Genomic DNA, 26141 nt, shown 5'->3' on the forward strand with positions numbered 1-26141 from the left:
TGATCCCCCAGCTAGCTGAGCTGTAACACTGTCATGCCGAATCAGGAGAGCAGGGTGCTATCAGTGCTGAGGCAGAGCCTTCTCTTCAGATCCATTCATGTAAAAATAAATGATCTACATTTTAGTGTCGGAAAAATGAAACGAGTGCTACATTATCAAGCTGTCAAAGGCTACCCGTGAATAAAAATGAACTTGTCATAAAAGGATGTTCCTGATGTCCCTGACTAAATATTTTTGCAGAAGCACATGTTTATATTCAGAGCTTTTTTTAATGAACCAGCACTGCTCTGCAATTGAATACAGAGACACAAGAGGAGTCCCTTTCTATTTCTACTTTCTATTAAATCTGGAAAGTGGTCTGTATAGTAAATAGGAAATGACCTCGGAGAAGCCTTATGTTGCTATTGTGCAGAAAGTCAAGCCCTACACAGTAGTATCTGGTCTATATCACCATGCTTGTTATGCCTCAGAGACTGCAAGCCCACAGCAGTCTGCAGAGACCCCTTGTGGTCTAAATAGTGTAGCGTCCCTGCCAGAAACCACAAGCCTATAAAAATGCTACTGCAAAGGAGACAGATACTTGTGATCTTGTCTGCATGCCGGGCCTGTTGCAAATCCAATGGGCGTGATAATGCTGCCCTCTAGTGGCGATTCGATACGTTGCAGTTTATGTTTCTGAGTGTGGGTGTATGAACCCTACACAGTCCCCCTTTACAAAACACAAATACTATAGGATTTGACTTAACTAATAAAAGCTCACCTTATGCACAGATGAAGCTATTACGTAACAAAAACAAGAACAGAAACAATAATACAGTATTCTATATTAATAATACAGTATTCTATATTAACTCCTGAAGTTAATTTAACAAGAACAATTCAAACACAGAAGACACATTTTGTAACAGCCACGTTTATTAAAAAATTACAAAAAGTTTCATAGAAAAAAACAATCATTAATTGGGAGCAATTTTGTTTTATTACAAAATACCAGACAGACTGCAAGTCTTCATATTTATACTGTACATCATACACCAGCATTTCAGACACTTCACAGTTCTTACCAGGCCAGAAACAACATTAAACATAACAGTTACAACAGGGTGACCTTGCAGTTAATGAAAAGAAACCAGTAGTGAAGTGGGTAACACTTTACATTGTGTCTCTAATTACTGTGTTTTTACATAGCAGTTACTTAGTAAATGCATGTGCACTTACACATAATTACAATGTTATTATGCATAGTTACAATGCACTTAATGTGTTGATCATTTTGAACAACATATGTAAGTACACAATTGTATCAGAAAAGGGTTAGGGTTAGGTTTAGAGTTAGGGTTGCAAAAAAGATTTTCACATTAAGTACATCGTAACTATGCATACTAACATTGTAATTATGTGCCAGCAACACAGAAACCACGTTGAAAACAGTCATGAAAGGGAGTTGCATGCAGAACGAATCGCTTGAAAATAGAACCACGTTGTTCACTTTTGGGCCTGGCTTGATAACCGGTCTTATTTATATAATTGTGCATATTTATATGGAAACATTCTCTGCAGCATTAGTTGCAATGTAATTACACTTGCATATTGTAATGAACCACAGGGCAATTACTGAAAAAAGTAGTACCAGCTAGTACAAGTTTCGTTGTAGAATTGCATGTTTAAAAAAGTAAAGTAAAAAACACTTAGTTATTTATTTTTTGGAGGGGAAGTTTTAATGCACGACCAAACAAACACACACACACACACACACACAAATACACACACACACATAGTTACACAGGCACAATATTATTTGTTTGGGCTATTACTGCAAAACTCCAAACTTCAGAAGTATGTTTTTGGTGTCTAAAGTGCCCTCTGTCAACACAGCAATGAATAAATCATGTGTTTATCCAGGCTAGCTCCTCAAGAGAGGCAGCATCTCAATCTCAAAGCCCTGTTTGTCCTTGCAGATGCAAAGACCTGCAGTGAAGGACAATTTTAGCAAGTGGATACCCAACAGTCAAAATCACAGTGACCACCAGAGATACAGCACGGTATTGTTCTGGCTGCAATTTACACAATGACTATGAAGAGTGTGAGCCTGCCTGAGACATCCCTTCAAGCCAAGTCTCATTTTATAGAGCTGCTTCGTTTCAAGCCCTCTTTGGAGCCGTTGCTCTCTCTTTCCTCCACTGTGCACTCTGGAAGCAGGCGCAGAAGGGTTTGAAAGCTGTCATAATGTAGGCTTTAACTTCATGCTAACACCCAGGGACTTTAAGCAATGGCATGCAAGACCAACATTGAATAATGCAATGCACTTTCCTGTGCACTGTAGCTACTGCAAGGCTGTGCCTCTCAATGCTGGTCTAGGTTTCATGTGAGCCATGTCCTTTTATTAAACTGTGTCTCACACGCAAGACTCCATAAAGAATCCGAGAGCGTTTTATACGAACGTCTGCCGCTGTGTTCTGTTTTTAAATAACGAATGCAGGTCACACTTTCATGAGTGAAGAACATTACACCGCACACGTAGATATTTAATACAGCCCTTTGCTGTAATGCATAGTTGAGGCATTTCTGTAGATCTCATTGCTGAGACAATAGCAAAACAGCAATAGCAAAATAATATTCGCCGACTCTGAAGCGCAGAATCCTCATCGTCACACTGCACTGAGCAGAGATCTGGACACTATCAGGGCCAGCATTGACATCATCATTAGAGGAAACTAGACAAAGCTGTTCAATCAGTTAGTACTGCATCCAGGGCAGCAGGAAAAAAAACGAGAGAGAAGAGACAGTTATTGAAACAGCATGAGATTCAGAAGGAAACGAAGGCATTCACTATACACTGCATGCAATATGAATGAGGGGGGGGGGGTTATTTCAATTGTAATGTTTCCAGTTGGAATGATAAGAGGGATGGTTCGGAGGGGTTGGGTGGGTATTATCTGAAAAGATCTGGTGAAGTGAACTTTTAGTTTCTAAGTGAACTGGCAACAGCCCCCACACTGTCAGTGACTATTAACATCCCCCCCCCCGCCGCTTCTCTTAACAGCAGTGCATTAGCACGAACTCCAGCAATGGTCAAATAAAAAGGGTTTTCTAAAAAAATAAAACTGCCAAGCAAGACTTGTGTTGTGTTCATTGATGCTTTAGTCAGATTTATTAAACACTCACAGAAGAAATCATATAGTAAAGGATTTTACATTTAGTACAAAACATTAATATAAAATACAAATTTGAATGTGCAATACTGTTTTCTGAATATGAGCTTCTTCTGTGGTTCAGGTGAATCCTTTGTTAAGTTTGCCAGCGATTTAGACAGAGCTCTGTTCAACACATAATCATACTCTCCCCATTACTACTCTCCACTGAAGATATTCTGATTTGATGTTTATCAAACATGCATTTCCCTCTCAAACTCCCTAGTTATAGCTATTTTCTTTAATGGTTTACCGCAATACAGTGTTTAGTAAATTGGTTCAAGAGATGCCGGTTCATTATTGGCACATTCCTACTTTTGTCTTTCAGTTAAAATAACAGTTTCATTTATTGGTTAAAATAAGCAATTTTCTTTACTTACACTTTATTTCTATGCATAGGTTAATTACCACAATATAGTATTTCATTTTTTTCATTTGAAATTCAACATATTGTTTTAAATACAATTTTTTTCTTCTGTTTTTGATCCAGTTTCTTTTAAAGCATTCGAATTGGTATAACCATGATATTCTAAAGCTGTGAATCAGAGATTTAGAGAAAAGTGCTGTCTGACCCACTATGTAATAAAAACTGTTCCTACTTTACGATCATATTGGAACCTATGTTAGCTCAGTCTGCTACCCCAGTTCATGCCAATGCTACTGTTGTCATGTCACTATTCCTGTTACTATAGGAAAGCAAAGTCTTTTTCTGTATGATCACAATTGTTCCGATATGCGAATGTGACGACGATAGCACCAGTTTCGTTATATTTCCATTGAGGAAGAGACTTTTGAGGTCTTTAAAGATAGTGTTTGTATAGAACTGTTAGTCTAATGAAATAAAATATAAAAGCAGTACCAACTCAAATCAACTCGCATGAACTTTTCTCTCTTTTATGCACACTGCTGTACTCTGTGCAGCACATATTGGGCAACACACAGTTCATTTTATTTAGCATTGGGAAATGCATCCAGACCTGTCAGCACAGGCAGAGAACAGTGTTATAAAGTCATGATTAGGGGAAGAAGATTCTGTGTCCTTAGTGGTGCATGTACTGCAGGAGTGGTTCATTGTCCGACTTTCTCTGTCTCATTTTTAAAAAGATTTGAGTGCATGAAATCCCATACTAAAACAAAGCAGCTTCCTACACCTCTCCTCTTCACTCTAACACGAGTCTGCAGCGTGTTGCATTGCTACAGAGTGTATTAAAGAAGGTGTACTGTAGGAATGTTAATCCCCACGCTGGGAAACCAGTCCATGTTGCATAATACATATACAGTACAGGGTGTCTTACTGTCGATTGTATCTTAAGTGCTTTCACCTCAAGAGAAAAGTAAACCGTACCTGTGAAACGACTTCTTACATAGTCAACATAAACTACAATTCAACTTTCTTAGTGCATGTACCACACATGGTATAAACAGCACTGGAATTAGTAGAATAACAGAATGAAACTAAACCTGGGGCTCAATTAAATACATGACATGCATATTTAAAGCACATAAATACCAAAACAGAAATGTAAGTCGTCTTATGCAAAAGCACTATGCAAGACTGGAACTGTTGTTCCATGCCTATGGAACAGGAAAACTGTACGTATTAAACAGTATATATGTTATAAACGAGTCTGTTTTCCCCCATTAAAACGCATGTTGTTCGGCAGGGACACGCTTCCTCAATACGTTGGAAATGGAACTCTGTTCTAACAGGATCAGTTATAATACAGTGGGGTTCAAAACCCCTCCTGGATGAATTGTTCAGTTGTATCACCAGTTATGTTCTTGTGGAATGATGTCATGCAGGGTGAGAGTGCGGCGGGGAGTGGAGCTGAATGAGAGAAGGGGGTTCACAGCTTGGTATTTATACTGCACAGCATCTCCGGAGGAATGTCCTTTACCGGGGGGTCACTCTCCCCTGCTTCTCCATTGTCAGTGTTTCCAGAGCTGCTCGGAGGAGACCCGGGATGCTTGTAAAGCATGAGGGCCATGAAGAAGAAGAACGATCCCAAAACCTGCAGAGAGAGGAAAGACGCTGTATTTAATCCAGTCTCTCAGGACAGCCCCATAGGTTACTGAAGAAATGCATGTTCATAAACTCTGCCTGACCTCAGTCCTTGTGCCTGTGGGGAGCTTTTTAGCAGGCTTCTGGGTTGGGTGCTCCCTTGTTTTGAAGGCAGTCCAAAGAGCAACTACTGTACAAGTGGTAAGAGGATCATCTTTATGTAATATCTGAATAGACCGAAATAATACTACTGTGCGTCATACAAAAAAAATATTGCAACCTCTGATAATACTATTGTTGCAGGGTGATAATACTATCGTTCAGACCCAATAATACTATCATTGGGCTTATCATTTAAACACATCAGAACGTTTGGCTCGTGCAGAGCAGAGCTGGCTTTCAGTCTAACTGCCGCCCAGACCAGAAAGCTGACTCCCTGTCCCAGTAAAACCAACAACGTGAAGTAATGGCTCTCTCAAAGGAAAACAGCACTACCGAAGAAAGACTGGAGTTTGTTCAAACAAGAGAATCCAAACACCGATCTTCGACGATCATCTACTACAGTCCTATCTGTCAAGAATTGGCGAGTCACAGGCGATAGAAACCATACCCTCCACACAGCTCTACAGAATTATAGTGGCCTTTATTTTTCAATTAAAAAAACAAGACCGCTCTGATCGGCACTTAATAAAAAAAAACTACTCTGCCTTTCTAGAGCAGACCCTAGACACCCTTATAGCTAAACAAAATGACCTCAAAAAGCTTGGCATGGGGGAACACACCTAGGCATGCAGAGCCACTGTCAGATGAAGACATTCATTTGCTGTAAACCAGCGGCACATGTTTCAATTAACAGAAGGCAGTTTCCACCAATGAAACGCAAGTACGTCATCAACTCAGACTCAGAGTCTGAGTAAACAAAACAAAGTGCCAGCGCTGATCAAAAAAACTTTAAACAATGTTCAGTTTCCAGTTCTTATTCGTATTTAACAGTGTTTAACGTTTCTCACGCTCCTTGGACAAAGCTACCCAAGACGCATATTTTTTTAGACTCAGATGTGTATAACCATCTCTAGGTTCTGGGGACAGCTTCACTCTCGAGGGTCCACTGTCCCTAGAACCTCTCGATGGTATTACTCCCTGGTAATACACACTGAACCAGCCAGTATTCTATTTCTAATGAACTGAGTCAGTGATGTATTGGTGCTCTCACCTTGTATATGACCCCAGCTGTCAGGGTGTACACACCCATGGTTGAGTTCTCGTACAGATAGCAGGATCCTTGTTCCCCACATTGGTCTTGCCACAGCATACAGGAGTTATCAATGACTGAACCGAAGGTAATCGGACCTGGGATTGCGCCTGTTAAAAATATTACATACAAAATGACATTCACAAACAAATGACAAAATTACAAAAACGACTGTGCCAACGGTAAACTTTCGAAAGTTGTAGATTTTTAAGCCTATAAAAGCAGAATGCCATGCCAGTCTTAATGACTGCAGTTTAACACAGACTCAGACCACGTACAAGACAGGAAGCACAATAAAGTACACAGTACCTAGTGCTCGGATGATGATCCACTGAATTCCCAGGGCGAACGATTTCTGTTTATCTGGAACGCACCTGTACAGAAGATCACATCAGTTATTCAGTGTTAACAGGTGAGCGACGTCACACTTTATCAGCTGTACTGTCTGAAGGCTGCACCTTGCTGGCCACACAGCGCCACAGTATTGGCAGGCTTGGAGCTGCACTCATGTGCATTGACTGGTACGCTAAGGCCTGAACAGGATGTAATGCTGTGAACTGGGAAAGGGGGTCTGGAAAGGAAGCTGGTCGTACCTCAAGGTGGCCGTGAGAGCTGGGATGCTGCTGAGTAAAGTGAAGAGCATGACGACGAAGAAGAAGACCATGAAGACGGGCATTTGCTCACAAGAGGAGCTACACTTCCCCGAGACGGCCCCTCCTGGCACAGAGGAGAGGTTCCTGAACACACAGCTGCAGTCATAGTACACCTGGTGCAAGGCAAGAGCAAGGTGCTTTCACATCCATCCGTTATTACACATGACTCCCACTGCATAGCAGTTTGATCCATTCCTGGTTTTACTACGAGTTTAATAAGACACACCTGAGCTTGTTACCTATACACTGGGGTTAATCAAGCTGGTAGCACAACCTGGGATGGGTGAAACTGCTATGAAATAGGAGTCTTAATTTCATCCATATTATAGCAAACTCTGACAGGTTTACTGCAAATCACCATGAGCTTGTTTGATTAAGAAAGGAAACAACGCAAACAAAATGCATGCTACATGACATTGAGTATTGTGAAAAGAACTGGCAATACAGGTTCTGGTTAGAAATCAATTTACTTTGCCAGATACCTGTCAGTGTTGCCAGAGCTTTTATGAAAAATGACATACCCTTTTGCTGGTCAAGGTTTAATACAGGTTTCATTGAATTCAATACGTTTGGCTCCAGATTTGCTTCCTGCAGTACATTGCACAACTTTTTTCCCTCCAGCAAAAAAAGGCTAAACAAGTTTCTCTGCTACGATGCCTACGAAAACATGTTTATTTTACGTCTTTATTTTCAGCTTTTAAATACATATATGTAGGAATTGTTTTTCCTTTATTCTTGTTAATCTCTGGCATTTCGCGATCCCCTTTAAACGAGATGCATATTTCGAGAGCTTGGTTCAAATTTAAGAAAACAAATGCAATCAAACGGCGTTGACGATACTTGGGGTCGTATTCACAAAGCATTTGCACATCTCTAAATGCATAAGTGCACTTAATACCATGCTAAAGCTTTATGAATGCAGTCCTGAATACCACAGAATACTTTTGAAACGTTTCCTGCTGTGTGGGAACGTACAGTAAATGACATACTTTTGCACAAGTGCTTTGTTTAATTAACTTGCATAAACCATTGAAAGCTGCAGGTGCAGATCGGCCCTGGTAAACTGTGTAGTGAAGCCTTGAATGGAAGAGCTACCTTTTTGCCAGCTTGGCTGAGCGTCTGGTCGACGGTGCTGCAGCCCGCGTGGCAGGGGGAGTAGTACATGTAGCCATCGTCTCCACACACAGGGTTATAGAACTCCCTGACGCAGTTACACTCGGAGTTACAGAAAGCTGTGAGGTTCAGGGGCCCATCAGAGGCGGGGCTGCACGAGAAAGAAGAGCAAACTCAACAATTACCAAATCACTTCTGCACGCTGCTAGAAAGAGAAGACCACACTCGCTGGGGTGGGTGCCTCGTTCATTTTATAACATTGGAAAGTGATGAGAATTCAGAATTACTGAAACGAATTACTACCTCCAGTTAGCAAATCTATTAAAATAACTATACAAATAAACAAAAAGTGCATTCAACAGGAGGAGGGTCTCCTTACCCCCCTAAGTATGGGTCTGTGACTCCAGCCATGGGCACGTTGGGACAGTGGATGAGGAATATGAATATGGCCAGCAGACTAACGACCGCACAGAGCAGGCAGAACTTTATGATTCCTCCACAGCGAAGATTCAACTTCTTTATAATGTATCCGCCCATGAACGTGCCACCTCCCCCTGCTGGTACAACCATGTAACCTGAGGATGGAGAAGCACAAATACAAAGAAGAGGAAGAAGAGAGGAAACAGCTGGTTTTCTTGTGTGTGACACGTGTGGAAAAGTATTGAATCCCCTAATCTCAGGTGTCACTATCAGAACACATTGGATAAAACAAAGAAATATTAAACAACGTATACAATATAAAACAGGGTACACAATTCTGGTGCTTGAGCCCTGACGTTTTTTGTTCAACCTGTACTCTAAATGTCCAAACTGAACCAGTTTAACACCCATCCAGGTCTCTATAAAACCTGGAGGGCTCCAGACTCCTAGGACTGGAATTGTTCAACCCTGATATCCAATTAACAAGTTCTGTTGAAGGATCAGCAGTAAAGCTTGGAAAGGAGTGCCAGTGGAGCCCTTACCGAACATGGTGGCAGCCTCAGAGGCGCTTAGATTAAACTGGGACTCCAGGAACTTGGGTCCGAACGTCGACACCCCAGCAACGAGATTGGCTTCGGTGGCCCCAGCCAAACACAGGAAGATGAACGTGGGGTTTTTCAGCAGGAGTAACATTGACCTGTACAGAAACAGCACCCGGGAAGAAAACTGAGTGACGCTACCGACAATCTCATTGCTCTGGGAATTCTGCTCTCCAGCTACAGTGACAGATTCTTATGGAACACAAACAGGGAGTCTCGCTTTCATGTTTAACATCCCACAAGAGCAGGTAAAAAAAAAAAACTATGGGAACAATTGATTATAAAGTTCCTGGCAGGACTGGACCACCTAAAGAGGTTTTCAAACATGATTACAGAGAAGACGTTGTCCCATCCTTCCCTGCCAGCATGTACATTGTGCAGTGTTGGTGGTCAGAGACATTCACAGCATTGCCTTGGTGGTGCTCATATTCATCATGCAAACATTCAGTACCTTGGCATATCCTTGATTGATTTTCCAAACTGGGGGTCTGTTTCTTGGCTGCTGTCTTTAATTTTGTAAGCTTCTGAGACTCGCATAGCCACGTAACGCTGGGAGCCTAGAGGCAAATTACAACAAGCTACATTGACTGACTGTTTTTAAATACATAACAGCAAAATGAAATAGAAAACTATTAATATTACGTCAAAACAGTCATTGATTAGGATGTCAAAAACCTGAACATGTCCCAAAATACAACTGTCCAAAAACAACAGAGTTTCCTGTAGCAGACGGAAATACTGTAAGACTCCTATTGCATAGCACTTTCAGCCATTCCAGGTTTTACTACGAGCTTGATTAGCCACAGTGCAGAGGTAGCAAGCTTCGGTGTCTCTTATTAAACTCATAGTAAAACCAGGAATGGATGAAACTGCTATTTCCATCCCTGTAGTACCCTGCAGTACATGTACAATAGTATATTACAGGAAGCTAGAATGTTTTTGAAATATAAATATATATATATATATATATATATATATATATATATATATATATATATATATATATATATATATATACACACACATACATATATATGGGTTTATGGCTGAAATCACTTAATAATATATTTTTCCATTTAAGCAGATTGCATTATACGCACTGTGCCACGCACTGGTTGCATGCTATATTTAAATAGCATTTGTAGCAACCTAGCATATTTAAAAAAAGCAATCATTTCCCATCTACGTATACCCAGTACACACATGCAGTTAAGAAATGACTCAACAGTGGTAAAGTGAAGTCTCTGTATCGTACCTGGCAGCTGTCGTGGATACCCGAGGATGGGTAAGGCAACAAGGAGTGCAGCGGCTCCCCCACCCAGGAACCCGATCCACCAGGCCCCCACCCACAGGGGGTCCTCCGGGGTCAGCGTCCTGTGGGGGGGGGGTCACAGAATAGCATCGGTCAGGGAGTATGTGATGGAGGGTTTAAGGAGCCTCCAGAGTCACACCTCTTTCATTACAACTTTAGGATTAAACATGTTTAAGCTATAACATGTTGGTAATGGTTGTAACCAGGATCCTGGTGACAAAGCTTAAAGCTGGCTGCAGAAAAATGCATTTCATCACAACAGTTTCATGAGACAGATTAAACAATTACTTAATACAGTAAAGGATTGACGCAAGAGGAATGCATAGGCAAACTACAACATGACTGGGAGGCAACTGTTTGCTTTAATGAGTCACACTGTATTATAAGTGTCTAGAGCTTAACAAGGCCAAACAGGAGGAGAGGCTCGTTTTCATTGAAATTGTCACTAGAGGGCGCTGTTTTCTCTGCACTTTAAAAACTCAGATTGTTGAACATGCTACCAAATAAGAACGTAATAAAAAGGATTACAATGCTTACGTTTCATGGAATTCTGTAAACATGTTGAGGAAAAGACCTCCTAGCAAATAGCCAGCAGCTGGCCCAATAATAGCAGACGTGTAGAAAATACCTGCCAAAAGAGAAGTACCATAGCATTGTAATGTCATTGCATCGTTGAGACATTAGCCTGTACTGTAATTGCTTTGATGTTAGACATGAACGTTAATTAGGGTTCCAGACAAACAATGCTTATGGTAAATGTGTCACTATGCAGAGGATAGGAATTGCTACAATATTGATAACTTATCTGCCTCTGTTCTGTTATTGTCTATTGTTAGATGCATCGTGCTTGGCAGTCCTTCATTTCATTTTATTTAGCATTAGGAAATGCATCCAGACATGTCAACACAGCCAGAGAAAAGGGCTTTAAAGCCATGGTTAGGGTAAGAAGACCTGGCTTTGTGTCCTTGATGGTGCATGTACTGCAGGAGTGGTTCATTGTCAGACTTTCTCTGTCTCATTCTTAAAAGATATGAGTGACTTCTTTTGTATGATTTTGTACCATGTTAAGTTTTTACATGAGTCTTGATAGCTGAACACTGTACACTGTACCTGTGATCTAACACTTCCCTCCCTGGTCTGATTTTCAGAGCTGGGCAGCATTTGTTGCATGAGTGTAACTGTACTTAAACAACATTAATGGTGCAAAAAATGAAACATTTGCTTTCAGTTAAAATATATATATATATATTAGTTTGGAAAATACTCAAAACCTTCCTTACTGCTAACAGTAGTGTAAAGTCATTATGAAATTAAATCAGCCCTTCAGTTTGGAAGGTGCTTTTGTAAATGAGTGAGGCAGACAACTGAGTTCTAGTGCATGCTGTACTTACCAATATAAACCGGGGCATAGCTGGATTTGACATTCTCGTCCAGGTAGGTCACCCCCAGTGTGTAGAGAGGGGTGGCCCCGATGCCGTGCAGAAACTGCCCCAGCATGAACACGTACATGTAGTTAGAGAGGCTGGAGGTGCTTTCCTTACAGGGGGCTGTCTGATTGGCTGAGCACAGCCCTGTCTGCTCCGACATGGTCGCTTTGTAGCTCTCAGTGGTGAAATGAGGCAGGGCGAACACTAGGGACCCAATTGCGATCACCACTACCCCCCAGCCCAGCCACTTGGGCTTGTGGCCTGTTCCGCCAAAGTAGCTGACGAAGGACAGGCAGATGCAGCATGCAATGTCATAGGAGCTGGCGATCAGTCCGGACTGGTAGCTCCGCAGGTCAAACCTGCGCTCAATGGAGGTGATGACGGTGTTGATGAAGCCGTTGATGATCATGCCTTGCAGGAAAGAGGCGACACAGAGGAAGAAGAGCACCCACTTGGGGGTGTTGAACACCTGGATACAGCGGGGCTTCAGGGCACCCCATCCACAGAGGTCCTCTGTCTCCTTAGGCACGAATCTGATTCCACGTGGGTCGTCTTCTCCATGCTGGCTCTCCAGCTTGCCGTTGAGGAAGATTTTAGTCTGAGAAGTGTCAATGGTGGGGCTTGGCAAGTCAAAATCCAGCGCTCCACTGTCCGTTGAGCCACCTGGTGACTCCTCCAGGCTGGGCGTCTCCAAAGACAATCCGGCCACTTTCTCCGGGCTGTCATTGAGGTCGAGCAGCTCCTGTTTGGAGCTGAAAGAGTCATCTGTGGTTAGGAGGTGTGGCATTGATCCGGTTATTAGGAGAATGTCGATGGCACTTGAGTCTGGTTTAAAAAACAGAAACCTCTGGTTTCACACTGACGTCTTCATTCTATAGGAAGCAAACACAATCACAACTGCATCAGGAAAACAGAAGCCAGTTACTCATATACTGTGACTGAATACGACAGGAGCTAGGAGCACCAGCTAAATGTGTGTCTTCAAGTCAAAACAGCAAGTGGATTGCAGTCTTCAGATTTATACTGCATGGCTCTGTGTCTCAAAAAAAAAAAAAAAAGGAACAGCCTTGTTCAGAAGTTCACTCTCACTCCTTGTAGATCAGATGGTTCAGCCCATTTAAAGTACTTTTCAACTCAGTTTTCTAAGTCAAGTTACACAGGCTTAGTGTTGTAAACAGCAACTTCAAAAATCTGACGTTAATGTATTGTATTAATTACTGTATACCATTGTTTCAACCAGGAAGATGCTTTTAGCATTCATGGTTTTTAAGCACACATAACAAGATAGCACATACAGACCTAGAACCAGTGCTAGAGTTCAATGCCAGGCTGCAATACAGATTTAATCAAAATCAAAGAATCATTTCTCACCAGTTCAATACCCTACAGCCCTGCTTGTGTTCCCTGGGATTTATCCCGCTCTTTTTTTAATGAAACAATTGTAATGTAATTTCTGGCTCCTCACGTTTATTATAAAGATCTACGAAAAATACTGCTTGAATATGAGATGCTCCAGAGAACACTTGAATACATCATGTATCCGCTCCCTTTGAAACCCTGCTCAAAACACAGACTATTATTTCAGCAGGGCACTATCCCAATTGCTGAGAAATCATGTGACTTACTGTATCATCCAAAAATGTTTTTTGATAATTACTTCTGCCCAACTGCATCACTCTCCTAGGGTGTTGGCTACTGTAATACTACACTAGTGTCAACTGGAAAGTGTTAGTACACTGAACAGCTAGGAAAACTGCCAAATGCATTTTCAGGATATGTGAGATACTGCAGATATTAGGAAGGATGTACACAGACAAGAGAATCAGCTACTTGACACTTTGAATGCATGTTTTTAGATAAAATACTACTCAGAGAAAGTACTACACTTCTTTATGATTTTGCTGTATGTTCTTTATATGTTATTTAAAATCTAGAAAGCCTGCAGGCGCTAGTTAGCTTTTGTTCAAAATACAAATAAAGGAAATAAAAACAAAACTGACACCCAACAGCCTTTCAGTATCCACTTTTTCTGAAACTACAATAGGCATGGTCATTTTTCTGAAACTACAGTAGGCAAGGTCATTTTTCTGAAACTACAATAGGCAAGGTCATTTTTCTGACACTACAGTAGGCATGGTCATTTTTCTGACACTACAGTAGGCAAGGTCATTTTTCTGACACTACAGTAGGCATGGTCATTTTTCTGACACTACAGTAGGCAAGGTCATTTTTCTGACACTACAGTAGGCATGGTCATTTTTCTGACACTACAGTAGGCAAGGTCATTTTTCTGACACTACAGTATGCATGGTCATTTTTCTGACACTACAGTAGGCAAGGTCATTTTTCTGACACTACAGTAGGCAAGGTCATTTTTCTGACACTACAGTAGGCAAGGTCATTTTTCTGACACTACAGTATGCATGGTCATTTTTCTGACACTACAGTAGGCAAGGTCATATTTCTGACACTACAGTAGGCATGGTCATTTTTCTGACACTACAGTAGGCATGGTCATTTTTCTGACACTACAGTATGCATGGTCATTTTTTAGGGCTGTGGCCTACAAGTTGGCCCTTCCATGTTCTAAATTGTTTAATTGAACCAATCAAACCCCCATCCAGACTCTGGAGTAGTTCTTTATCTCATTTGACCTTGTTATTAGTATACGGCTGGACTATTTCTGTTCTGTTTTAACACTTTCACATCACATCAAGCAGCAAATGTTTTTCCCCAGGAAGCACTGGGATTCAAACCCTCTCACCCGTAGCGTGTCATGTAATCCGCCGGGCAGGAGTGAGTTCCCTCGTGTGACCTGGTAGGAGCTCACCTTTGGCTGCAGTCCACAACCTGAATCATGCAATCCACTCGCAAGCAAGGAGTTGCAGTCTCTATTCAACGAGCAAGGGCTGCGTGACAGACTTCAGAAACAGTAAACTGCGTGCAAAACAAATACAATACAGTCAGACCCGCTTAATATCACCCCTGCTACCAGATCATTACCAGATTGAAATGCCCCCTCAACTACAATATATAGGGAGCCAATGAAGACAAGCTCCTGATAGCATACTGACAAATTAGGACATCGCTTTTTAAGAACAGCTGGTTTTCTAACGTAGAATTACTGTATAATCTACCGCAAGGCACCAGACTCTACAGTATATGCAATGTTTCTATATTGTAGTTTAAAAGAACTGCCACATGCATCCACAAACTGAGTCAGCGTTTACCTTGAAGTCATTATCAGTGAATCTTTCCTGACAGCTCTGGTCACACGTCTAACACTTCTTCGAAAGTGACCTGAAGCTGTTTTAACTTTTTGATATAAATACTATATCGCCACTACTGCATGCACTGTAGAACAAGCCAACACAACCTCCTGCAGAGTCTCTCCACTGAACAGAGTGAGAGCTGTACTCTACAAAACACAGACCATGTACAGCAGAGAACAGAAACTGAATTCAGTACTGCTGATAAACAAACACTTGCCTAGTTACCTTGTTGTTAAAGCTCAAGAGACACAGTAACATTATTCTCTAATCACTGTACACCACAGGGAAAGGAATAAACACTTCTATGTAAAAGATATACATACATATATACTTCTGACCAGGCATATAATAGCTTATTACAAGTCAGGGCACAACATTTATTTGTAGTAATTTGAAATCCCACATGGTACACCCACCTTTTTATATAAATGCTGTATCCCCACTACTGCGCGACTGAATTTCAAAAAGAAACATACCTGTTTTAGTTTTACATCTTTACCCCAGAAGGCTGAACTAGAAGGTATGTTCCGACATGCTCAAGCTGCAGTGCTGTGGTGTCACACAGAGCAAGGTGAATAACAGGCTCTGCAGCACTGCCCCTGTGTGCAGTGTAAGGGCACCTGTACTTTGGTCTGATGCCATCTCACCCACATACATTCTAATCTTTTCAGCTCATGACAATTACTTCAGCAAGCATTTCAGAATGACTTTACAGCACAGCATATTTTATTCCAGTAAGGATTCATTCTGCTAGATTTAAAAAAAAAACCCAAAAAAAACAAAAAAACAACTCACCCACCAAACAGATAAGTTGGGTTTTTCATTTCCACTTCTTCCCCCATTTACCAATGACACGAAAAACAAAATCACACATTAAGACCTGAGGTTTGCTACCAGTGCTGTGTTTTGCAATGGGAGTTGAAGTACTGTAGTTGCCACACAAAAGACTAGGGGAGCCACACCTGCTTTGAAACTGGCACCAGAGAGAAATATGACTGACAGCCAAAAGCACTTCTCAGAGCTCCTCTAGAACTGTGACTCAGCAATAAAATAATGATCTCTCATTGAGAGAGAGAGTTTGAGGATAGAGAATTTGAGGAGAGAAAGTTTGAAGAGGTGATTACAGACAGAAAACTATTGAAAAGGACTGAGCGGTTTTTTTAGGTTCTGTTCGTTATTACCTTGTTTTATTTTGCCTTTTGTTTGAACTAAGTGTTCAACTTTTTGTTTGGTGGTAAAGGGATTAGCCCTCCTCATTAGGTAGGGAAATCCTGTGTTTGATTTATTATTTGGAACTGGGAGTTTCCCCATATATTTGTTAAATTTACTTTCACATTGAGGGTGTGTAATAAAACCAGCCATTTCAAAAGGATCCTGATGTCCTTCATTTTCCTCCTTAATCACAGCACTGAGGGAGATATTGACCTCAGTATACCACTACGGTAAATGTGTTACAATATTTACATTGTGTGCCCCCATAACAAAAAATCACCTTCCTCAGACCCTGAAACAAAACAATCCTGTATCTGGATCCACTCATTCACATACTTGACATCTTTAGAACCCTACCGCATCCTGGTTAGCTGCTGTGATGCTCCTGCTGTTCCAGTAAATACCATGTATTAGCAGGCAGCTAGATGGAGCAAAGATGAGTGTAATTATTTGACTCTGATCTCGAGCAATTCGTACAGCAAAGACCTTGTGCGTGGGTGTAGGGCTGAGTGGGAAAGAAATGTGAAGAAGGGTTAGGCTCTCCTCTGTCACAGCTCTGCGCTGGGCATCTGGTTACTTTGAGGTAATCAAAGACTGGAACCCTGAAACTGTAGCAAAGTCCCAGATTAACAGCAATAGAAACTGCTTATTTTCTTGCAAGTAGGTTTTTGCCGAGGTGAGGAGATCTTCTAATTAATAAACACAGTATTTGTCATTTGCATTTTAATGCAAATATCTCACCTGCCTGCATGCAAAATGTGCAAGTTATTTAGAATAACTATTTCCTTTATACCTGGTAGTGCCCTTAGGAAAATGAGAAACAACACAATAACCCCTCACCAATAGAAAACATTAGCAAGGTTCTGTCCAAGCCTTTTATTTTCGATTGAAACATCTCATTTGTAGTATTTTGTTAACAACCTGAAATTACTTTCACATGAATAATATAAGCACCACGCCTATGATCTTAGCATAACACAGGCTTTCCAAAACTGCCTGGGGTGCAGTGCCTGTTTGTGTTAATAATAATAATAATTAAAAAAAACAAAACAATACCAAACAGACATCAGGGATTACACTTGCATTCATTATGTATTTATTGGCAGTGTGTTACTGAAGTTCATGCACTTGTAAAAACTGCAGATTTAAGTCTGGCATTGGAAAGAACATCCATATTAGGTTGAAAATAAAGTCCTAAAAAAACAAAGCCGCACAGAGACTTAGGGAAATATGCAAAGAGAGTTATTCATTGAAAGACGTGGTTATAGCTTTAAGATTAGTTCATTTCACAGGGATCTTATCCAAGGTTATTTTATCTTAATTGCACAACCCTTACATTAATAAACCTTATTTTCTTAACCTAATTTCACTGTATCGTGTGTTCATGCAATGTTAATAGTGGGTAATAAATCTCAACAACATAAAGACCTCAAAATTTCTTAGAACAACAAACATCATGTATGTAATGATACCGCAAAGACCTCTCTTAGAGTGGTTAATGGTTCACGCAGCAGGTGCTATACAATTAATCCATGCAAAGTTACTGCTTTCTTCCTGGGGTTCGTAATGGTTTCGGTCACAAATTCTTCAGGAAACCACAATTGATTAAATCACCAACACTCCCTGAATGCTCTTTCGTAATGTTACAGACAGGATATACACTTCCAGTAACCCCCCATGACGTTTAACAGCACATACTTCTAAAGCACAGACTGAAGAGACTCCCACTCACTGTGCTTTTTCTCCAAGGGCCATAGTTATAAAGCATTAGCATGCTGGTAACCTTTCAACCACTGGGTTCTAGACTGGGTAACAGCTGACATGAAGTGTCTCTAATTACTGTGTATTTACATAGCAGTAACTCAGTACATGCATGTGTACTTGCACAGAATTACAATGTTATTACGCATAGTTACAATGCACTTAATGTGTACCTCTTTTTGCACCCTGTCCCTAACCCCTTTCTGATGCAGCTGTGTACTTACTGTAGAAGATTTACACATTAAGTACATTGTAACTATGCATAATAACATTGTAATGATGTGCAAACACACAGACATTAGAGACACTTCATGCAAAGCGTTGCTGACGAATGCAAGGTTCTGGACGGCTGAATTCAAGCAGTAAGGGCATGATGCAACGAGGCCGTAGACTAGAGTGAGGACCACTGCTGTCAAAATCCTCCTGGATTGCACCAATTGAACCTCCTTCTAGATCCTAATCAGTTAACAATGTCTATAAAACCAGGAGGAATCCGGACTGTATGCACCCTTGCTGAAGAGTATAGAGAGTTTAACAAACAAAGCACACAGCCAAGACCCGCCCATGAGCAAACACGGAAATGCAGGGTACTGTATTCAAAAGGTGAGGCTTACTAAACAGTGGCTGATCTAAATACTGCCAGTCTTTAACTCTGTACGTGTCATAATGCCTAATACAGTCTTCTGTATGGTTAGCTGTGGTTTATAATGATACACACATTTGTACTAAAGTAACCTCCTGCTCAATGTTATAGAATGTGTACTATGCAAAATACTTCAAGCATGCAGGTACAGTACTGTGTGACGCATTGACGCTGAATCACGCCTGATTGCCTGGAAATACAGAACTGGTACAGTCATTGAACCAGATTTACCACTTGTTATGGTATGTCTTCAAACAATGGATTTTTTGATACAAGACAGCTTAGTCTAATTAACAGATATTTTTAATGTTCTTTAGTTTGTTGCTGTAATACAAGGTCCGGGCTCTCAGAGGTTCTGATGCGACTCCCATTGCATAGCATTTTGATCCATTCCTGGTTTTACTGTGAGTTTACTAGAACACACCTGAGCTTGTTACCTGTACAGTGTGACTGATCAAGCTGGTAATAAAACCTGGAATGGGTGAACTGCTATGCAATAGGAGTCATATTGCCCCCATTGAAATCCCAACTCAAACACAATCAAACACAAGCACAGACTGTACGTATCTGTGACCATGGTGCTTCAGTATCATGATCTATAAAAAACATCCCCTCTACTTCCCCTTAAGAAATGGGTCCTATAGTAAAAACGCTTGGTAAATCACCCTTCACAAACCATCACCTCACCCACAACCCAAAACTCTTCTGGGTTAATTAAATCCGAATCTGGACTAACATTGTGTTTATTTAACCCTTTAAACCCACTAGAGCTCTTTAATCTTTCAGGACCAGAAAAACCTTCCATTACATCTGGCTATTCTTTATTACAGTTTCGTTTAACTCAGTAATGATTCAATCACTGAACTTCTCAAAGAGCCAGTGTGCTGTATCTTTTGGAGAATCTAACTAACTCCTCCACTTTTGAATAACAACCCCCCAGTTAGTTGTACTCTGAAAGCCCTTAAAATACTTCAAACAAAGCACATGACCCATTGCTACAGTCCACTTGTGATAACCGTTATTTTGCTTGAAAATCGTGCACAGTAATTGAACCGATAAGTGTCTAGTAACACAGTTCAAACTGCAGCAATACAGCACTAGTCATTCAAAACACTGATTCAGAATAACTCACTGACAACCAAGGCTGTAACTTCATAGCAAAAGGGATGCAGAACCATTCAGTCTGAATGCTAAACAGTTTGAAAAGCAGTCCATTATTTCCTAATAACAACTTACCTCATGGAGAAAAAAAACAGGCAGTTTTCATTTGAACCACAATCCAGTTCAGAAGCACAAAGAGAAACACAACTCTGCAATATGACGGCCGTGGCATTGTACCTTTCCCTAGATCCTCATAAAACACACGCCATGAAATTTGAACCTAAACTTGACAAGTCACCATGAAGCATGTTTCAAAGTTCATCCCCTTTCCCGTTTTACCTTACTTGCATTAATTTGCATCCACACGTCGTAACTATAGACGGTTATCTCTATTTAAATACATCTGAACGTGTACAGTACAGAGCAGCCCATTTCAATTTTCAAAACAGGTTTCACAAAACATTATTTATTAGGAGTCAACAAACATAAAATGTAGAAATCCAACCCAATTTAGGTATGTATTGAATCAGTGTACTTTATGGAGCTTCCAGCACATTTCCCCAAATGTCTCCCCTCATCTGCAGGTAACTGAATTGGACCAAGTGCTGTATAATTTTAGAACAGGAATTTTGGTTCAGGTAAAGGGCTCCACTATATTACATTAATATTAAGTTATGTTGACAATGCCCCCTCATTGAAGTTAAATACTTACTAAGAAACCCAACCTGATGCTCAGTCTCAGTCAATCTGATAACATGTTCTTAGTTGCTCAGGTGCTACAGTGGTTCTAATGTTATTCCGTGCAACATCTTTTATTGAAACAGCCCTAAAACTAATTCTAAAACTATTGATTCAAGCTGCACAGTCTGGAAGCACATTCATTTCCTCTGGATTATTTAGAAATGCATGATAATATGCAGCCTTGGAAAGCTACAGTAGATTCTCTATATATTGCTTTAAAGTTCCTGTATGGTATAGCCTTTGAGCCGTTCCAGTTAATTATTTTCCATACACCGCCTCTGATAAATCTCATAAGCCCAAGTTCACTCCAGAAGCTGGCTGCAGTTCAATCTAACACTTGTTTTGTGTCTCACTTGTCACATTTTGGCAAGGAACAAACACAGTCAAAATGAAACCACTTAAAAAACCGGTCCATTGTTCTGGAAAGCAGCATTCCTAACAACAGATCCCCCAATGGAAACAGTACTGCCTGCTCGTAAGTTTCAAATTGAGGAAGAATTCCAAGGAAAACAATAGTAGCTGAGGGAAAGGTCACACAGTGTTACATATTCATGCAGACGAACAGGCAAGATGTACAAAGGGCGCTGTTTATCACAATTTCCATGAGATGCAGAGCTAGTTACAAGAGTGTCCACGCACAGGAAATACACCCACCTTCACTGCAGCACACTAAATAGGACTGTCCAATGCGGTGTGTGAGATCTCCACTCTGTGACCAAAAAAGTTGCCAATTACCCAAAACTCCCATTCATTCCTGAACAGTAAAGCAGTGTATTCTAGCTATCTTCACAGGATACTGAACTGGGCTATGACAGCAGACCAGACTGTGTTACACTGTCGCTATTGTTATTATTAGTACTAGAGACATGTCTTCATTGCTGCGGTTAACCATGAAGAGGTGATTAACCATGTTAACTGTGCTGCAGTGCTTTCTGCATAGGGTGGTTTAATAGAAATGGTTTTGCTTGCAGTTTTTTTCCCCCCACTGAAGACATGGTAACTTGTGTACGATAACTGCGCCGTGACAACTAATTGTGTAATCCCAATACCATTTCAAAATACATTTTGTAACTGAATATACCAGTAAACAAATGTTGTACTTGTGCTACATACAGTGTACTTTATGGCACACATCCATCTTTAAAGCCCTTTAACAATGTTATGCCATCTTGAACTGGCACTTATTATATAACTTGTGACCTAACAACTAGACTGCAAACCACTTCACCTGCAAAAGTAATGCTGTGATTACAATATTGCACTCAGAGAGCTATCGGGCATTACATGAACACAGTACACCAGACTGGGAGGATTCATTAGCACGCTTGCTCTTTCTACAGCAACCCCCTGCAGCATGTGATAAAAGAGCAGCAGTGAATGTGGAAGCTGTACATCTAACCCTCTTATCCAGGCTTTCAGTGATGGCCCTTGCTGCCTTTGTCATAAAGCACACTGCATTGCTAAGAATAATGTGTGGAATACACAGCACACTGCACTTGAGAGGAGAGGACTGGTGGGAAAGCACTCCGGTGTGAACTTCATAAACCAGCCTCGTCTTGAAACGGCTGCTTCAGAACAAAGGGAGCCTGAACGCATTAAAAGAGACCATTCCATTACAGTAAGAGAAAATGCTTTTAATAATAATAATAATAATAATAATAATAATAATAATAATAATAATAATAATAATAATAGGCAGAAACATAATGGGCTTCTATTCAATAGACTCAGCCCCCATTGATTAACAGCCCTGTTTTTACTCTACCCTACTGCTCTGAACTCCCATGTCCCATGGCTCTACTTAACCAGCTGTCACAGTGTTGGACCACCTGTCATAAAAAAAATGAAAGCTCATAGCCTTCAAAATATCATCTTGGTAACTAGGTAACTAGGTCAACCTATCAGGATTGTGGGGGTGGGGAATGTGAACCACTGAGCACCTCCTGTCTACAGGAAACATTCTCATCAGCATCAGTGATCTACTAAATATTCTGTTTGTTAGCATTGCTTAACTTTCTATAACAGTGCTTTTAATGACTGGTCACTTTTCATTATTCAAAGAATGGCAAATGCAGTATAGCACAGTGATAATACATGTGCACCAGAGTGAAAGCATGGTAAAGCACAGTGATACTACATGTGCACCAGAGTGAAAGCATGGTAAAGCACAGTGATAATACATGTGCACCAGAGTGAAAGCATGGTAAAGCACAGTGATAATACATGTGCACCAGAGTGAAAGCATGGTAAAGCGAAAGTCACCACTTGCAAAACAACACCTAGATAGATTTAATATCGTCTTTTTTTTCTTCAAAACTTTTTACTTACTTCAGTGCACTGAGTTTCTATAAGTTTTGCTGAGAATAGGTTCAACTTGACAGGCAGGTTAACTCACAGAAACCAAAGTTTAATGAGTAATGAGTAAAACCAAAGATTGGGCCAGACAGGCAGTTCATCCAAAATGGGCTCCATAAGATTTATATAACATACTTAAACATTCAGAATTTCCAGGGTACTTTCCATGAATGAATTTCTCAAAAAAAAGTTGAAATCCGATACTACACTGAATTAACCAACAGTTTCCTCTTCAGAAGAACGCAAACACTCAATTGTTGGAGCCCAACGTTTTCCACATGACTGAGCTCCGTCAAATCAAAAACAAATCTATTAGTTTTGCATGGAAGAGAATGTGCCAATAATGTGTGATATTATTACAACAACATAATCCTTTATCCTGGAACTGACCCATTGGGACCAAAGCCAAATGACCAACAACAGGCAGTTTGATCTACAGTACCCAGACATACATCTGAAATCAAAAACCGTACTCATTAAACTCTATCTATAATCTACATTTAGGAGAGGCTCCTGCTGGGCTATCCATCTGTGTGGGTATTCTGAACACTGTAAATGAATGCAGAGCAGCCACCTTGCACTGGACACAACATTTGTATTGAAGAATTAAAGATTAAATACTGACCACTATTACTTCCCATGCCAAAAAAAACAAAACAAAGAATACTGTTAAAAACAGCAGAACATGCAAGATCATTCAATGCATGCAAGATCATTCAATGCAAGTTTAAAGCAAGAATTAGCTAGCATCATACAAGGATAAGGAGGGATCGATATTGCTCTAAACTTTCCTGCAATCCTTTCGAAAGCTACTTGACCTCTTACTAGCGTTATTTATGACCTTCATCAATATGGAGTAGTTTTGCAACTGAAGCCGAACAGAAAAGGGAAGTACCTTTCCTGATAATGCAAAACTACACTGCTAATAAGATCAGTCTTTACAACATAACGGCACTCTGGTGATAAACTCCTCCTGTAAATTGAAAAAGCCTTACCCGATGTGGTCAGGGTGGTGTTTCTGGTTATGAGTGCGAGCCTGCTGTTTTTAGTCGTGTTAGTGTACCAACGCTTGGATGTCGTTTGTTTCATTTAAAGATTACGATCAGTTAGCATCATATTATCAATCGTTATTTTGTTTCTACTGTTTATCACCTTGACAAGGAAAACACCGATGGTCGTACTGTCAGGTCATTATTAGTTACATATGTAACTATTCATGAACTGCGACTTATGTGTTGTAATACGTAATAAGTGAAGCATTTTCTGAACTTGGCAAGATTGATATTTCAAGGTTGCAATGGTTTATTGTTCATAATATGCCACTTCTGGATATTCTATATCATTTATTTAATAGCTGGACCTGGAATAGAAATAGTGTAGGAACGGACTCTTAATAAAGGATCCCTGTTTAACGATATCAAATCTACAGCACTCTATGTTCAATGCACCTTGCCAAGGCCAACACAAAGTATTCAGCTACCCAAGACTCAATGTTGACTCTGTGGGGACTCCTCTGGCAGGACTGTGTATTTGTTACTGTTGCAGCAGCTGTCCCTGGTTCTAATGTTGTTTATACAGTAATAATAATAATAATAATAATAATAATAATAATAATAATAATAATAATAATAACTGCTTAAACCGACTGTAGCTGTTATCTACTTCATTTTAAAGTATACCGTATAGTTTTAAAGTATTTCATTAGGATAGTGCGCAATACAGGACCGTCTCAATTCTGCTGCCAAATGCGGTGTCTTCCCTGGGCTAGAAAAAAAGGGAGAAACCTTTCAGCTAAATTATGAAGTGAATTTACTGGTCCGACAGTAGAACAGCGACAGTAACTTATCAGTACAGTCCCACAGTGAATCTGCTACAGTTAATAGCCAACTAGGAGTAAGACATGCCCACCAGAAACTGAGCGGCAAGTGGTCTTTAGAACAGAGCAATAAATAAATGATATTTCAGACATTCAGGAAAGTCTCCCGGTCACACATTGTAGAATACCGAGTTATTATTTTTCTCAGGGGATGCCCTATCATCATGCACGCAGGTCACACATGTTCAATTTCAATTAGATCATACATGCAATCGGAGTAAATTATGCATCAGCAGTCTCAAAAATGCTTTACCAGGAAGTGACTGCAGGTGTATGACTGAGAGAGTAACTGCAGGAAATAATGACGAGGAGAAAAGGGCACGTGCTAAGATATGCAATATTATATTTTAAGTTTAAAATAAAAAGGCGCACAATTGTAAATAAATAACCACAACAGGAAACGCATATAAGAGAAAACAGACAGAAGCACCGTAAGTACGCATGTATCTGAAACATACAGCAAGTGCAATTGGCTGTATTTCACAGATACATCACGTATAGGTCGGGTTTATTTTATGGCCTTGCTATAAAATATGAGATAAAGGTTCGGTCTTCTTCAATATTTGTAGAGCACTGATTCTAATTAGAATTAACAAAAATAGGGTCCGGGATATTCAGGCACATGATATATATATATTTTTATTTTTAATGGTAAGCACCTGCTCCTTAATAATGTAATCTGTTCAGACGACTTACATATCAGTAACAGAACTGTATTCATATTGGACAAAGAAAATCATATTATACAACGGGGTAGGTGATCACCATCTATTAGCAATCATTTTAAAACAAGGAGTGCGCACCCAGAATATGCACCTCATTGAATACCAGTCATGTAAAAACATATTTTAAGGTGTAAAAGAATCTTCACAATGTGGTGATTACATAATAATAATAATAATAATAATAATAATAATAATAATAAGAAGAAGAAGAAGAAGAAGAAGAAGAAGAAGAAGAAGAAGAAGAATCAGTCGAAATGAACGATTATCGTAAATAGTAAATCCCCCTTTTAATATATACAGCAGGACACTTTATGTTCACACAAATAAACGCATACATAATACAAAAAAGGATATCTTACTTACATTAAAATGCATTCGACTGTATTTTATAAATATAATTTATCTTCCCGTCTTGCATTAATTCCATCCAAACACCGGCTTATAATGACAGACACACACGCCTCTTCCTTACGCAGACAATTCAGA

The 26141-nt window shown here is 40.2% G+C and overlaps 1 protein-coding gene across 10 annotated transcripts; it reads right to left on the reverse strand.

Annotated features, from left to right (window-relative positions):
* Positions 1-897: 897 nt before the first annotated feature.
* Positions 898-26141, reverse strand: LOC117964527 (solute carrier organic anion transporter family member 4A1-like). 10 transcript variants are annotated; one of them, XM_059003999.1, is made up of 13 exons: positions 26019-26141; positions 11934-12841; positions 11080-11170; positions 10486-10604; positions 9682-9787; positions 9174-9328; positions 8591-8786; positions 8194-8362; positions 7039-7211; positions 6755-6819; positions 6407-6555; positions 5090-5203; positions 898-2742 (listed from the first exon to the last, which is right to left on the reverse strand). In XM_059003999.1, exons 2-13 carry the CDS (start codon positions 12754-12756, stop codon positions 2737-2739), a joined length of 2166 nt encoding a protein of 721 aa, XP_058859982.1. In that variant the 5' UTR covers positions 12757-12841; positions 26019-26141; the 3' UTR covers positions 898-2736. The 10 variants fall into 10 exon arrangements, with proteins under 10 accessions (XP_058859982.1, XP_058859976.1, XP_058859978.1 ...); XM_059003993.1 differs by adding an exon at positions 14800-14906 and having other exon boundaries at positions 898-5203; positions 26019-26117; XM_059003995.1 differs by lacking the exon at positions 26019-26141 and adding exons at positions 14800-14906; positions 16041-16173 and having other exon boundaries at positions 898-5203.

The sequence above is a fragment of the Acipenser ruthenus genome, chromosome 29, assembly GCF_902713425.1.
Source record: "Acipenser ruthenus chromosome 29, fAciRut3.2 maternal haplotype, whole genome shotgun sequence".
Classification (NCBI taxonomy): Eukaryota; Metazoa; Chordata; class Actinopteri; order Acipenseriformes; family Acipenseridae; genus Acipenser; species Acipenser ruthenus.

Excerpts from the sequence above, each read along its gene's own strand:
- LOC117964527 (XM_059003989.1), bottom strand. The coding sequence starts at position 12,756 with ATGCCACACCTCCTAACCACAGATGACTCTTTCAGCTCCAAACAGGAG. Across the intron at positions 8,363-8,590 it reads ACAGACCCATACTTAGGGGG|CCCCGCCTCTGATGGGCCCC; the intron begins GTAAGGAGACCC and ends TTTCTCGTGCAG. Across the intron at positions 6,820-7,038 it reads GCTCTCACGGCCACCTTGAG|GTGCGTTCCAGATAAACAGA; the intron begins GTACGACCAGCT and ends TCTTCTGTACAG.